This window comes from Thermobia domestica, chromosome 1, assembly GCF_964235325.1.
Source record: "Thermobia domestica chromosome 1, izTheDome1.hap1.1, whole genome shotgun sequence".
Taxonomy (NCBI): Eukaryota; Metazoa; Arthropoda; class Insecta; order Zygentoma; family Lepismatidae; genus Thermobia; species Thermobia domestica.
The window spans coordinates 48376026-48390820 of record NC_137454.1 but is presented as its reverse complement, the minus strand read 5'-3'; the positions used below and the strand labels follow the sequence as shown (position 1 = coordinate 48390820).

Here is a 14795-nt window from a genome sequence, read left to right as displayed (position 1 = left end):
ACCAGTACAGCCAACAGATAGCACATACATTACATTATTTTTCGACAGTCTCCATATTGGTTGAGGCTCTAATCTCATCGTGGGATGAGTTTGATGATTCCCTCCTGGTAAAAACCCTCTTGTCCTTGCGTGTTCAGTGACGTTGTTACAAGGTGTTTCACCTTCTCGTCTGAAGGGAAGCGACGGCCTCAGTTGCTCCTTCAAATGTGGGTGAAAGTTGTTTGGTGCGAGGTCCGGACTGTAGGGAGGGAGGCCGATGGTGTCCCAGCGAAACTGCTTCAACAACGTGGTGGTCTGCTGCACTAGGCCGGCCATTGCGTTCCTCGTCGGTGACGTTTTTCCTGCTAGTCGCAAACTTTCGATATTATTCTGCGACATGATAACAAGACAATACGGTCTCTGTGTAAACCTCTACCAGCTACCAGTGAATTTCAGCTGCGGTTATGTGTTTCGCCCACAGAAATCGAATAACTGAGCTGATTTCTTCGCGAGACCAGTTTTCCTAACAAGTCACTGTTTGTGTTTACCTACAACTAGCCCGGTAGTTGGCGGGTGGCTGAGACTGCACAGTATTAAAATCACCAATCATTCCTCTATAACAGACGAAAATCTAGAAATACCGGCCTTGTAACCTTAGTTTCTGACCTTCCCTCGTACATACCTTGCATAACGCAATTTTGCTGTACCGCCGGTTTTGCTCTAACAGGGTTTTTATTATTATACATATCGCGAATTGTGTATTCAGATTCTTTAAACTAACGAAGGAAATTTAGTAAATTGTACTTCGCATGTACAGATGGAAATACTGTATAATTCGAGTCTAGCATTGGCTTGCGATATTACGATCTTATGTATTGAAGAATGGGAACATAGTGGCTCAGTGGTTAAGCGATCACCTCTGGTGCAAGGTGTTTCTGATTCAATCCCAGACCATGGATTTGTGGTAGACAGCATCATAACCGTGGGTTTTCTTGGTGTGTTCTCGTTTTCTTCCATATTTTTTTCGATCAATTCCTTTCATAAACATCGACTTCCATTAATCACCCATTTGCTTTTTCTTACAGACCATAGCTGTGGAATGTAAAATTGAAAGATTTCATTTGTCATGTACACTCATGTACAAAATTATTGTCGCATGTCTATAAATATGTACGAATATAATTTGATAACGAATTCGCCCGGTATTTCTTGATTGATTGATTGATTTTTAGTTTAGCGTCTCTTTCAGCAGCGAGGCTATATGAGACGTGGACCTACTGATTAACGTGGAATCCGAACCACATGAGCTCCCGCCGGGAATCGAACCCGGGTCTCCCACGCCCCGGTATTTCTTATAATGTTAGTATGTGTATAATCGGCAAAGACATTTATGTGGCAAATTTCATGTCAAAAGAGCAGTAAATAAGAACAATAAAACGAAAATAAAACTTTATTGTCTATTTAGCAACATTTTGTTTTACTCATTCTAATTTTCGTATTTATAATTCTTTCCTATGAAATTTACCGCAAATATACATTTCCCGATTATACACATAGTATTAAAAGTACCCTGCAAAATCATTATCAAATTATATTCTTACAAGAAGACAGTTATATAGATATGCGACAGTCATTTTGGACATGAGTGTACAATTAAAGAAATATTTTTGTTTTGTGGTTTTTACACCATTTATATGTTTAAGAGGATTTCCTGTAATAGTTTGTAACAGTATATTTTTTTTTAAATTGTATAACCCTTTTATTCTAAATTTTTGTGATGAAAAATTCAATTTAAATCTATTAGAAATAAACCTATATATAAAAAAGGCGATTTATACATAGCGCAGGCATTTCTTGGTACGAGTTCACAGCGTTATAAAATGTATTTCTATATTTTAGTAACACGTGACAACAAATTCATCTTATATATTTTCTTTCATTTGTAGGTGTGTATGGAACCTGACATTGGAAAATTGTACCTCGAGGATCGAAAAACCTTCGACAATATTGCGCGCGCTTGGACATGGAAGTATGCAATGCATGACGCATTGATTCCCTTGTGATGGCAGTGTTCCTACGGCAATTAAAGTGCCATCTTGTTTACGTTTTGTGCTCACCATTCCAGTATGAGATAAAAGTGAACTTATCAGCTATACTCAGTGCATAGTTGAACTTGAAATGTATTCGTAGTGAAATACAGAATCGATTATGAATAGTTACTGCCCGAAAAGATATACGCGGGTCGTATATAGAAAGTAGGTATGTGTCTACCTATTTTCAAGGTCATAGCGAATTTGGAGAGACTTTGTGTAAGTCACCGAATTTTTGAATAACAGCGAAGAAGTGGAACTCGTTTTTTGTTGTAATGGTACGTTAGGTATGGTAAATAATAATAAATGATTTTAAAAAAATGTACCTGTTCTGCTATATAACACAGATTTGGAGAATGAAGATACAACTTGATGTATATGATTACCAAAGTAAGAACGGTGGTGACGGACGGTGATAAAGTAAGAAGTACGATATTTAACAATGAGCGCTAATGTTAAAATTCGTGCCTTCATTGAGAAATCGAAATATTTGTATACCTCCTTTATGATTACGATATTTCAATGAATCTTACAAACTTGTGTCTTGAACTAAATATTTATTTTAGTTTTTTCAATTATGTGATTTTAATTAGTTAAACTTATCACTTGCTGCGTTTTGCTTTAATTTTTGTAGGATTTTCACCTGCCCTACATTGAAGTGCCCTAGATTGAAATCTTTTAAAATGAAATGCAACCTTGCATTTATAACGTTCGTGTTCAGTTCTCATTTCGTTATTTATATATCTTAAGTTCGTTTTGTATAATAAAGAATTATTTAAACGTAATTTACTAACTAACTGTTCAAAATGACATAACACAGAATACGATATATATGGGAATTTATTTATTTTTCGAAAATACTTTTAATATTTACCTTCTTAATTTTTACAGAATATCTTCTTTTTAAACGAATATACACTCATTCACAATGGCTTACCTTTGATGTTCTAAACTAACTGTAAAAAGCATAGATATTCATGTTTGGTCCGAACTAAATAACATAAATAGGCATATCTGACCATCAAAGACAGTGATATACACTACGGACCACTGTCCATGGTAACATATATATTATAGTTATACATTTTTGTATGCATAGAATTGAAGGATGAGGTTACAACTTAATAATCAGGGTGGTTGTTGTTCAAAAGCTTTTGAAATTGAGTACACTTCAATAATTACAGCACACTGATTTGTTGTCAAATTGCCAATATTCATAGTCTTTAACATATTAAGTCAGCGTATTTTTTAGTCATCATTAGTTGATTCAAAAATCTTGTCAAAGTGAAATTCACAGCAAAAGTGTGTAGTTTATTACAAAGCTGTGTTCCACTTTGTGAGTATCAAAGAAGAGAAGTTTTTGCAGGAAACCGTACTCCACATCAAGAGTTTTTGAAGAACAGGAATCCTGATGAACAGAAAATTGGCTACATACCAATGAATCCTCCCGTGGGAAGCCAAAATATTTTTGATACTTTTCGGAACGACGTATCTATCCAGTCGCATCTAGTACCATCTTCAGTGGCAAGGTAACAAGGAGATAAAAGGTGTAAAACACAGGATACATACTCGTATCACTATATAAATGTAATGTAGCAAAACGCGAAAGAGTGAACTGAATCGAAGGAAGCGCAATATCTATGTTATGCCTCTATTGCCAGATTCGAAACGTTCATTAAAGGTAGGTAACCAAATTCTGTCAATGTTGCCAGTGTCCAAATTTAAAACAGGTTTATATTTATGAATAAATTCCTCATGATAAGTTACTCAATGAATTCCTCATTCTTTATTCTCATTCAAAATTTCTCATTCTTAATTCATAAATATAAACCTGCTTTACATCTGGATATAGGCAACATTGATAGAATTTGGTTACCTACCTTTGATGCATATTTTAAATCGGGCAATAGTGGCGTTAACATAGACATCGCGCTTCCTTCGATTCAATTCACTCTTTCGCTCTTCGCGTGACATTTCAAGATCAATTCTTTACGTTATATTTATATAGTGATACGAGTATGTATCCTTTGTTTTACACCTTGTTACCTTGCCACTGAAGACAGAACTAGCTTGTCGTTCTGAAACGTATAAAAAATATTTAGGCTTCCTAAGGGAGAATTCATTGATAACTAGCCAATTTTCTGTTAATTTAAATCATCCTCTCATGCGCCCATATAATTTTAAGGAGTCGTGATTATTTTACAATAACAGCAATGAAGTCCCAGTTCCTTGTAAATAGATAGCTTGCCTCGAAGTCCGATTTAAGTATGTTTATTCTTGGTTTCTCACTTCTGCTTGCTGATCTACTTACATTGCCCAATAGATCTATATCCTGATATAACCAGTCGTTCTTCTTAAAAAGTTTCATCTCCTATTGCTTTTATTTCAGTAGGTATAACTATGCCTGTGTCCGACTGTAGTGTAGGATCACTTGCTGTCGAAAGTTGTTTGTATCGTTGCGTACTCTGACTACTATTTGGTGGTGCCTTTTCGTTAGTTCTGCCGTGCGTCCGAAATTATTTCAGTGTTTTTTGTACTCAGTGAGATAATTTATGAATAGCTGTTTTTCGCTCTGATAACTTGTATGAAATTAGTAAAATTTGGCTGTAATGTTTACTTTGTAGCCGTGCTGCTTCTCAATACATTTTTTTGTTCTGCTAAAGTTTTCTTGTTAGGACCCGTAGACCAAGTTAAATTTCTCATATGCAGGGTCCCAATGACTCCTAACTATGTTAACCCGTCTTTTCTGGTTCTATCGCTACTGTATCACACAAATGTTAAAATCGTTCCAAATAATTGATTTTTCTATACAGTTTCCTCCGGTCTGTACCGCTAAAATGTAGGTTCATTTTATACCAGATCAATATTGTATCGAAGATGAACAATCATTTAGTGAGAAGCAAGAAACATACCGTTGGTAGAAGCATACTGGGCGAAAATACTGATACAGAGATTTCCACTGATAAATCTTGAAATTTCCTTGACTTCAGACTTACTGAATATTATAATATATTCTCATACATTTAAACCTTCGAATGTTTGATCAAATGAGAAACAAATACGATATTCTTCAGCAAATATCTTGTTTATTGTTCACAATTTGTTCATGATTTAGTTTATTCGTTATTCTTATGAAATAAATATTTTTAAAAATAAATCAATTCTTTTTTACTTCGTGATGCCACAATTTTTAGTGTGACTAAACTCAAGACAGTTATTTCCAATAGATATTAAGTAGTGACTTTTCTGTTTGAAATAAAAGATAATTTTCCAGTGAAAAATTCCAATATACCGATCATGGCAGGAGAATCTGACAAAACCGTTTAGAAATATTACAGCAAGTGATTGTTTAACTAATTATTATTATTTACATGCGTCAATTTCTGTCGTTAGACGTCATGATCTGGTATGAAGGTTCTGTTGATATTGTTCAAAGGACACCAACAATAAATAGGATGTGTGGATTGTAATTGAACAACGACGTATTGAGTTGAACATTTACAGGACTTTTGCTGAGATATAAGGAGAGAAATACACCTCTAGTTGTCCACGTACAGATTGACAAAATAAATTTCCTCCATCTCCTTTGTCGTTTTTCGTAGATAATTCAAGTTTAAAAAATGTAAGATCAAAAATAGTTAGTTACAACATACTAACTAGATCCTTAGTTACAGCATACTTGATTCCACAATAGTGAAATTTATAGTACGAGAATATTATATAGGAAAAATTCGAAAAGTTTGTCAGTGCCAGAAATTTCATTACACGAGATATAATTATTTTTCATGGTTTCCTAGTAATTCGTAAAAATAAGTAAATGAGTAATAGAAAACAAAAATTGTGTGTATAATAAACAAAGTTTAGTATGCAACAGTGCGAACAGCAAGTAAATACATGGTATTTGATAAATGGAGGAAGCAAAGGACCGTTCCTCTATAGATGCGAATTTAATGGTATACAAAGAGTGAAAAATGCACAACTGGGTTGAGATTCGAATTCGGGTCTCCGGCCATCCAATCAGACGCGTTAACCACTACGCTTCCCGAACAGTCATACATCTTATCGTGCAACTAGAGAGAATTTTGGGTGTTTAATCAGTTTTGTAATGTAGACACTGAGTCTTTCAGGAATTGTGATACAACCCATGTGATCTGTGAGGTTGAAGAATGATAGAATGTATAACTGTTCAGGGTAGCATAGTGGTAAAGGCATCGGCATAATTAACCAGAGACCCCGATTCAAATCTCGGTCCAGTTGCTCATTTTTCACTCTTTAAATTGTTGTAGTTACTGTCTGGTTCAAACCTTTTGACGTTTAAGGCGTTGCCTCATTTTTACAATATCCAATGAAAGTTACCCGAGGTTGTCTAATAGTCGATGCTTGAGATAAACATTATTTGCATTCAAAAACGTCTTTGTTCACATAATGTTAGTGTATGTTTAGGAAAAAAGAAAACTATTTCTAAATAATTACAGGAGAAGAGCATGATTGTACACACAGTGGTTCGTTATTTTATTGTAAGATTATTTCTTTATACACAGGTCAATCTAAACCAGTGTTTATTCTTTCACCTTGTCGGTTCAAAAGTTTACTTCGTTCTTCCATCTGTGTTTCACAAAAGAAACGTTTCACATTATTCTTGTACACGAAAGGAAATGAAATCTGACAACGTCGCTCTTACGCGCCATTGGCTTTAGCCAAACGTCAAGAGGTTTGAGCCGGACAGGAATGGTTTCGCCGTATAAGGTAGAATTATTTTTCAAGATAATTTCATCAACCAGTGGTACGTCTTTCTTCAAATATGGAGAAAGAAGATTGATATACGTAAAATTAATAGCAATAAAATGATGAGAAAGGAAATATTGAAATGAAATTCATTGCAAATAAAAATGAACAATAGCTGGAAAAACTTCGAGTGGGAACATTTGAAAATTATTGTATTGAGTTTTTTTTTAGTTAATTTTTTTTATTTATTTTTACTTATCAATCTGGATATTCATGTTTGTGGTTCTAAGAAGGGAAAAAGTTTCTTAAAAGAAAAAGAAAGTTCTTTTTGAATGTACAATAGTGTGATTTTGAATTTGTTATCCGTCTTATGGTAATTAAGGGTCAGAATCACATTTTAACGGTAGACTTTGTGATAGAAAAGGTACTTTTCTAAGAAACTGTATCATTAATTTTCCTTTGAGTCTTGTCTGTAAATGCCCCTCCTCTTCCGTTCCCTACACACGTACATATTAGGGATAGCCAATTCCGGAATTTTTACGTTCCGGAATCCGGAGAGTAAAATTGGAAAACATTCGGAAAAATTCCAGAAAGTGAAGTTTCCGGCTCTGGAAAATAAATTTTTCAGATTCCGGAAATTTTTTTTCCATCCCCAATACATATATAAAGAAAGATGCAGAATACTTGGAGCTAACTAGTTTTTGTCTGTAAGGAATAACGAGATTGGTTTTTCTACTATTAAAAAAATAGTTCTTAAATTACTTCCATATAATTAGGACACTTTTAATAGATACCAATTATAACTGTAGTCTGTTTATCGTATTTCTAATCGTCATTCCAGCCAGGGTAATTTTAAGTTGAAACTGAACATTTTTGTCACTGAAAGGTTTGTGGGACGGTTTTTTTTTCTTTCTTTTTATTTTAAATAATTTTCAGTAACTGAAAAGTTTCTGCTCTTATATACGTCACAGCTATCGTTGTAGCGTGTAGATAGTACAGTTCATATTCGAACGAAATACCCTTTTTGCAGTTTTACTTTCAAGAAAATCAACATCGAATCGTGGTCCGTTTACGAGAATTTTTTTTTTTTTTTTCTATCTGACAGTATTTGAAAAGTAGCATAGGAAGTAAATGAAAAATGAACGAACAAAAGTAAGATGGACTTGTACTTTTTCGGTGCGTAGTTCTACAATATGTACTTAGCAGCAAAGATCTCAGCGTGAAAAGGAATTCAATTTACAGCTATCTAGATAATTGTATATAATATGGTATTCTCATCAAACATCAAAGAAGGGCCACGGTGGCTCAGTGATAGTGTGTTCACCTCTAGTGCATGGGGTCCTTGGTTTGATTCCCGCTCACACAAGTTAACTTTGTGGCGGACGAACACCATGTGCGTGGGTTTTCTCGAAGTTCTTCCGTTCCCATCCACTTTCTTCTTTTCACCATCTTATTAATTTCTCATCATCACCTTCTCCTTTAGCTTAGCCGACATAATCGTGGGTCGTAAACCTAAAAGATTTCATTTCAAACATCAAAGATTGTTTTTTTTTGGTCATCTGTTTTTCCAGCTAACGCCATTGAAGAAGTGTTCGTGTTATTAATGCAAATGAAGACAATTTTACTCATTCAGTTCTTTAAATAATTATCCTCAGTAAGCGCGAGTATTATTGAAAATAGCGAACCTGAGTTCTATCAAATGCAAGTCGAAGCAAACGTGAGCTTTATTGGAAAATAGTGAGGGCGAGAACCATTGTGTATAATGAGCGTGAGCCGTAATTACAAAATCACCAATGAGAACACGGTCATACATTGTGATTTTTCAGGGCATAGCCGCAGAATGACTGAATTTGGTTGTTACCGTAGTGCAGTCATTTGTTTCCAACTCAGTGATCTGTGACGTCACAGTTTGGTTCTAGCCTTCTCAGTGAGAGGGGACTGCCAACACTAGCTCGTGTACGTCACTGCTTATCTTGCTTTCCTCATTGTAAAACCACACCCCTACGCCTTACATCGTCCAGTTGGAAATTAACTGCTCTAGTGCCACCGGTGTGAAAATTGTATAAAATATATGAAGCTTTTGGATTACATAAAATATATACACTATCCAAATAGTCCTTCCATAACTAGGCTATTTGTGCAAGAGGAAACAATTTATTTCTTAGTTTATTTCTAAATTGTTATTGTGTTGCATAGTTTTCCTTGTTTGCAATGAAAGAATAATGTAGGGGAGGATATCTATCCATCATCCTTCATCATTATCCGTCATTTTTATAAGTTTTTACATTACATTACAAAACAATTATAACAAAATTCAGTGATTTAGGTTACTAAGATGAGGTCTGCATCTAAAGATATAAAACCTCACGTAATATTAAGAAAGAAAGAACCACTAACGTAACACACAAATATCAGTGAGATGATGATGTAGACTTGCTGCTGATGTGCACCGCCAGTTAAAGCAGTCTGAAAATGAAGAGAAAAATCGAGAGCGGAATATTTGAGTTTTGCAGAACCCAATATTAATTACTTCCGTCTTTGCTTTTAATTCTGGCCACGGATCGTTTACTTTCAAAAAATCTCTGATAGTTCTCTTTTAAATGTTGTTATAATTAAAAGAACTTTGTGATATAGTTGATGCTGATTTTTTAAAATACATCCGACTAAATTCGGGTATGATTAAAGAACTTTCTTACGATAGTAGATAACAGTTGAAAGTCGAAAACAAATCGAAGGTTTATAGACGCAAAAACATCTCTCTCTTGGATTCTTTTCAGTGTCAGACCAGTTCATTTAAGGTTGTTACCACCTCTCCGAGATATTACTGTATGTTACGCTTGTACTAGTTTCTCGGTCTACGCAAAGATTTCTTTCTAACAGGCTTTCGAATTAAGAACTCTATACACCTCATGTGTGTTTTACCACTTCAGACGTCTCAATGTTGTTATCCGTATGAAACTTGGTGGCGTGTACATTCTGTTGTAGATGTGTGCAAAGTTCTTTTGCAAAAGAAATACATTTTTCATATAGTTGAACATACGAACTATAAGAGTATAAGCAAGTATCACTTGAAGAAATAATATTTTGTAAGTGATAAGGAATCTACGTTACGAAATTGTTTATTGTTCTTAGATCATTTCGAAATGATTGCAGGAAACATCCCTAATATTGAGTAATTTTTAAAGAGTATGTAATGATTGAAGTTCGTATAAGAATACCATCTTTAGATTGGAATCTCCCGAATTGCTTTTGATATACTCTTAGAGCAAATAGATACTATACTGGAAAATAAGTCCAACGAGAAAGGCGCATTTAATTTTACATCTGTAACACCAAAAATCATCGTGCTAACATGGACTTACAGTATAAGTGTAACATACCGTAACTCGGTTATTAGTATTTCCGTATTGAGGTAAGGAAGATCTGTTATTTTTGAAGAATTAATTCCAACAAAATTATCTCCCTTTGTTCCTTTGAAAATAATAATTGGTTGGATGCAATGATTTCGGGTTACAGAAGTTTCAGTCGTGTTTCTGTTCTGTTCAAAATGCGTCATGAGTATTTAAAATTTGTGACACTGCAGTGGAGTTTTTTTTTTTTTTTTTTTTTTTTTAATATAAAGTACATATTGCCAAACAGTTTTTCCGAAAGTGAAATCTCAGCTGATGTTTCAGTAACGAATCAAAACCAAGTTTGAAGGAAATCACTTCCGTTTAAGAATATATTTCAGATGTACAGTTTAAAAACGAGTTGTATGCGGAACCCAGTGCGCAGTACGCTTTTCTTGAATAAAAAACTCACGAACAACCACTGCGTTGAGTGCCTCTCGAATCCGTTCCTTCGTTAAGGAATAGGGCACAAGACATGCACACGGTTTCCATGTCTTTGTTATTATGTGGCAAAATCTCCTTTCCACCAACATGAGGTTTGATGTTACTTTAAGACTTGGAATTTGGTCATTCAAAATGCTATTCCGAACTGTCTTAACATTTCAGTTGTTCTGATAACCTGTGTGGAGCTGAGTGCTCATCATTTTCGACAGACTCTCTGCTAGCACTAAACGCCTTACGACACTCAAAACCATAACAACGAGAAAAGCAATGGTCTTCATAAACCTTTTACAACATCTTAATTGTTTTCGTTTGAGTTGTCATTAAACACGCACAGAATTCGATACTCACTCTTCGTTCCTTTATTGAAACTATGTCAGTTTACAATACCAGTACGCATTTAGCCGCTTCACGCGCCACTTGCAACTGGCCCAACTGAAAAGTTCTGCACAGTTTCCCAACGTCACATGCAAGATCCATCGCTATGAAAAACTTCTGTTCCAAAATTAACTTCGCAGCAAAAATTATCACTCTCGTTTCCTAGTTGCCGCACTGTGTTAAAAACAGGTAATGCAGAGCCTTGTGTTGTTTTTAATTAAATCAGAAATTCACCTAATTTCTTTCTCCACCGTAGAACGGCTTTGAAAGAAACAAGTTGCAGGTATATCTTTCGATTTACTGTACTTTGGGTCCTTGTGTTTGATAAAAATAGTTTTGCGTCAAAATCGTGTTTTCACGTTGTGTGTTAGAACAAATCAAACATTTCGTGAATTTTACTTAGAATTTCTCTTAGTATAAATTTTATCTGAAGGAAGAATCTCAAAAAGATAATAAGACAGTAATACCTGAATAAACGTAGACAACAGATAACTTCAACTTGAAGAACCGTTCTTTCATGCAAACATAAGATTAAGCGTGAAGAAACATGTGAATAGCATATGATCAGTGGTCTTGGATTCATTTTGTATGGACCACTTAACATTATCAGATGGTGAAGAGTTAAGTTTCATGTACTGTATGTTGTGCAAATTTAAACACGATTGTTGATCGTAGTGGAAAACTGTCTTATTATATTATTTTTTAATAGCTTCGAGATAGAAGAAATAAATTGTCAAATAATTTGTATTGATGTTACGTGTAAAGTAAAATTCTATTTTTGTTTACGAAAATATTTGTAATACTGAAAACAATGTCAGTATAACAATTGTGATCGATATTTATAAATAAAAGCTAAAAGGTATCGGTAGTTTTTATTTTTATTGTTCATGAATCCTTTTTTCTTGTTAAAGTAATTCTTTGTAATAAAGAATGGTCAAATGTGTGGTTTCGTCATTTTTTTCCCTATACACACGTGTGAATCAAAGGCGTATTGTAAAGTCTAGTGTAAACAAAAACAATGACTGCGTAGATATTTCGAAGACGAAATGGTGGAAAAGGTACAGATTAAGAATATTGGATCCTCCATTTTTAATAATAATTGATTAAAAAAGACCCTTAAAAGTCTTTTTCTCTCAATTCAGTTTTTGGGCTAATTTTTCTTTGCCCAAGCACTACAGAATTTAGAAAAACCAGGAGCGTGGGACTGTGTATATAGTCGTAAACTATTTTTAAACGTTAAATGGTAGAGAAAACGAACATATCTGTAAGCGTAAAATGTTTTAGCCTGGTTGGTTAATTTTTGAAGTTGTATGTATCTTTCAGCATCTGGAGTTATATGAGACATGTGTCTAGAGTCTAACTTGGAATCTGAACCACATCAGCTTCAAATAGAAATCAAGCTTCAGTCTCCTGCGCCACAGGCACGTATCCGACCATCTTTGTTTTGGGGAAAACTATATGACACTGGTTGGCCAAATTTTGCGTCATGGAAGATGTGTTACTTTGAAAAGACGTTACTTTCATTTGCATCTTCTGTTGTGCAGGAGTAGTTATGTTGAGTGTTCCTCTGTGATCTCGGCGCGGCTAAAGTGATAAAGACATGTGTGTATGAATAGGACACGAGAATAAAGTCACAATTTACTCCATGGATACATCTGACCTCACTAAGGGTGACAAAGCTTACGAAGATGCAGAGAGATTACCAGATGCGTATCAAAAACAAACCAATGTTAATTGTGTTCTTCAATTCCTGAAGTAATACGTACAGGAAGGACGTACAGATACATAGGACATTTCTTGTCATCTACGTGACACACTTTGCCCGAAATGACCAGATCTGTGGACTTCAAAATCCCGAAGACTGCACCAGGCAGTGGCGTATTTTGTGGGTTACCGGGCCTACTGGTGGTAGCCATTGAATATTACAAAATAAAGTTAATATAATATAAACTAATTCATATTGATAATTTTATACTTTAGCATCTCCTTTGAACGTTAAAAGTTTCTGCGAAATATGTGAATTTAGAAAAATCCACTGACTTTTTTTACGCACTCTGTCTCGCTTTCTTAAGATTTTTTCAATCTGGCAACACAGCAGGAAACCTCCTCTAGTTACTCAACTGCAAGAACAATCGTGTAGTTATGAGCGCATTCCCTCCACCTCCACCCGCAGCGTATGACAGGACTAGCAGCTAACATCAGTTTCTTCTAGAGTAATCGGTTTCTTGGGAATGAGCGAAAGTAAAGGGGAGTTATACGAGAATGACGGCGCATATTGGGACTCTGGAAATTGTCTCGGACATCTTGAACCTCGCTCCTTAGCGGTTTGCGTCAACGCAACGCAATTTTTTTACACTATTTTGTTTTAATTGGTGTAGTTATAATTACGTGTTTCATTATTTACGCTACGTTGCGAAGACTATTACAGACTGAGGCTCCTTTGTTGCTAGTCGCCTATTTCAGTGTTCTTTATAATTTGCACACAGTGGCGCACTTACGGGGGCTCCAATAGGTCTTGACCTCCTCAAAACATCCTAACTCAACATATAGTTGTACACTTTTTCAATAAATCTGTACTTGTTTTGTAAGGTAAAAAAAAAATTTAAAAAGTTTTATATTTATGTAATTCAATCTCACTCTTCAGATCGTTTCGGATCTGATCACTTTATATCTATATGAAACTATAAACCTAATCGAGATTCTTTGTCACCCCACTCTATCGAGTCTGCCAATTTTACCTTACAACAAAAGAAATAAATTCCTTAAGAAATAAATCGTCCGCTCGCTGTTGTCTAGGTAAAAGGTTCAAAATACGATTGAGTTAAAATTAAACCACTCAAGGGATTTACGGTGGATAACTAGATTTATTAAACTTAATATTTTTTCTAATTAGGGTAAGGTGAGTGACTAGAATTTCGAGGTTCAAAGGACGTTACTTCGCCCTTGAAAGAAAATTCTTTAATATTTTGCTCGGCTTCCCAAAGAACTCATCATGCGAGTTCAAGGAGCACAGAGTTTAATTTAAATATCACTAACAATAAACAATAAAAGACTTCTCTAAGATTTCTTTGGGAACTGCGATAATATAGAAAAATAGTACTCTCTCTACTCTAGGTCCATATTCCTTGCTTTCAAATACTGTTTAACTTCACTACAGTAACAGTCTGGCCTACACCTGGTTTGGTCTCTCAACACACTGAGAAATCCAGAAAGGGAAACTATCTAAAATCTTAAAGGATAGGTAAATTTAGGGAATTAGGAGTAGCAGCCGTCACTCATGGCCCAGCTATATTATTACGTCTTCCATTGAAGACTCTAGGTTAAAAGGTAAACACACACTCTAATACTTTCAAACACGAAAGTCGCAGTGTGAAAACAAAAACAACAGCCACGCCTCACTATTGCCTGACTGTACGGGGATCGAACTCAAACCGCAACCTGGATTCAATTTTAATGGGGGAAAAACCTCCAGCACCTGAAGATTTTTAAAACCTAAGTGCCCTGGGTTCACTCTCTCCCTAGGGTCACCCCAAGAGCAAATTACAGATGGTGATCAGAAAAATGGAAACACCTGTAGTTGGCAACACGTCAGATGTATGGGTTGACAGTGGTGTCGTGGCGCCCGCAACGCCGGACCGCTGGTGGTGGTGTGTTAGGTTGGTCTCCATACTACGTCAGGCGCAGTGGAACAGTAGTGTCCAGTGGCTGCAGCAGACAGAGGTAGTGTAAAATGGGAGACCTCAGATTTTCAAAGAAGGCAAATTGTTGGTGCGCGATTATGTGGAGTGAGTGT

General features: G+C 35.3%; 1 protein-coding gene across 1 annotated transcript in view; it reads left to right on the top strand.

Moving 5' to 3' along the window:
- Positions 1-11864, top strand: part of morgue (modifier of rpr and grim, ubiquitously expressed) — a 54700-nt gene extending 42836 nt beyond the window's left edge. Inside the window, exon 8 of the mRNA XM_081757186.1 lies at positions 1926-11864. Within this exon, the coding sequence (XP_081613312.1) occupies positions 1926-2042 (117 nt within the window). The 3' untranslated portion in view covers positions 2043-11864. The remainder of the gene's footprint in view (positions 1-1925) is intronic.
- Positions 11865-14795: the final 2931 nt, after the last annotated feature.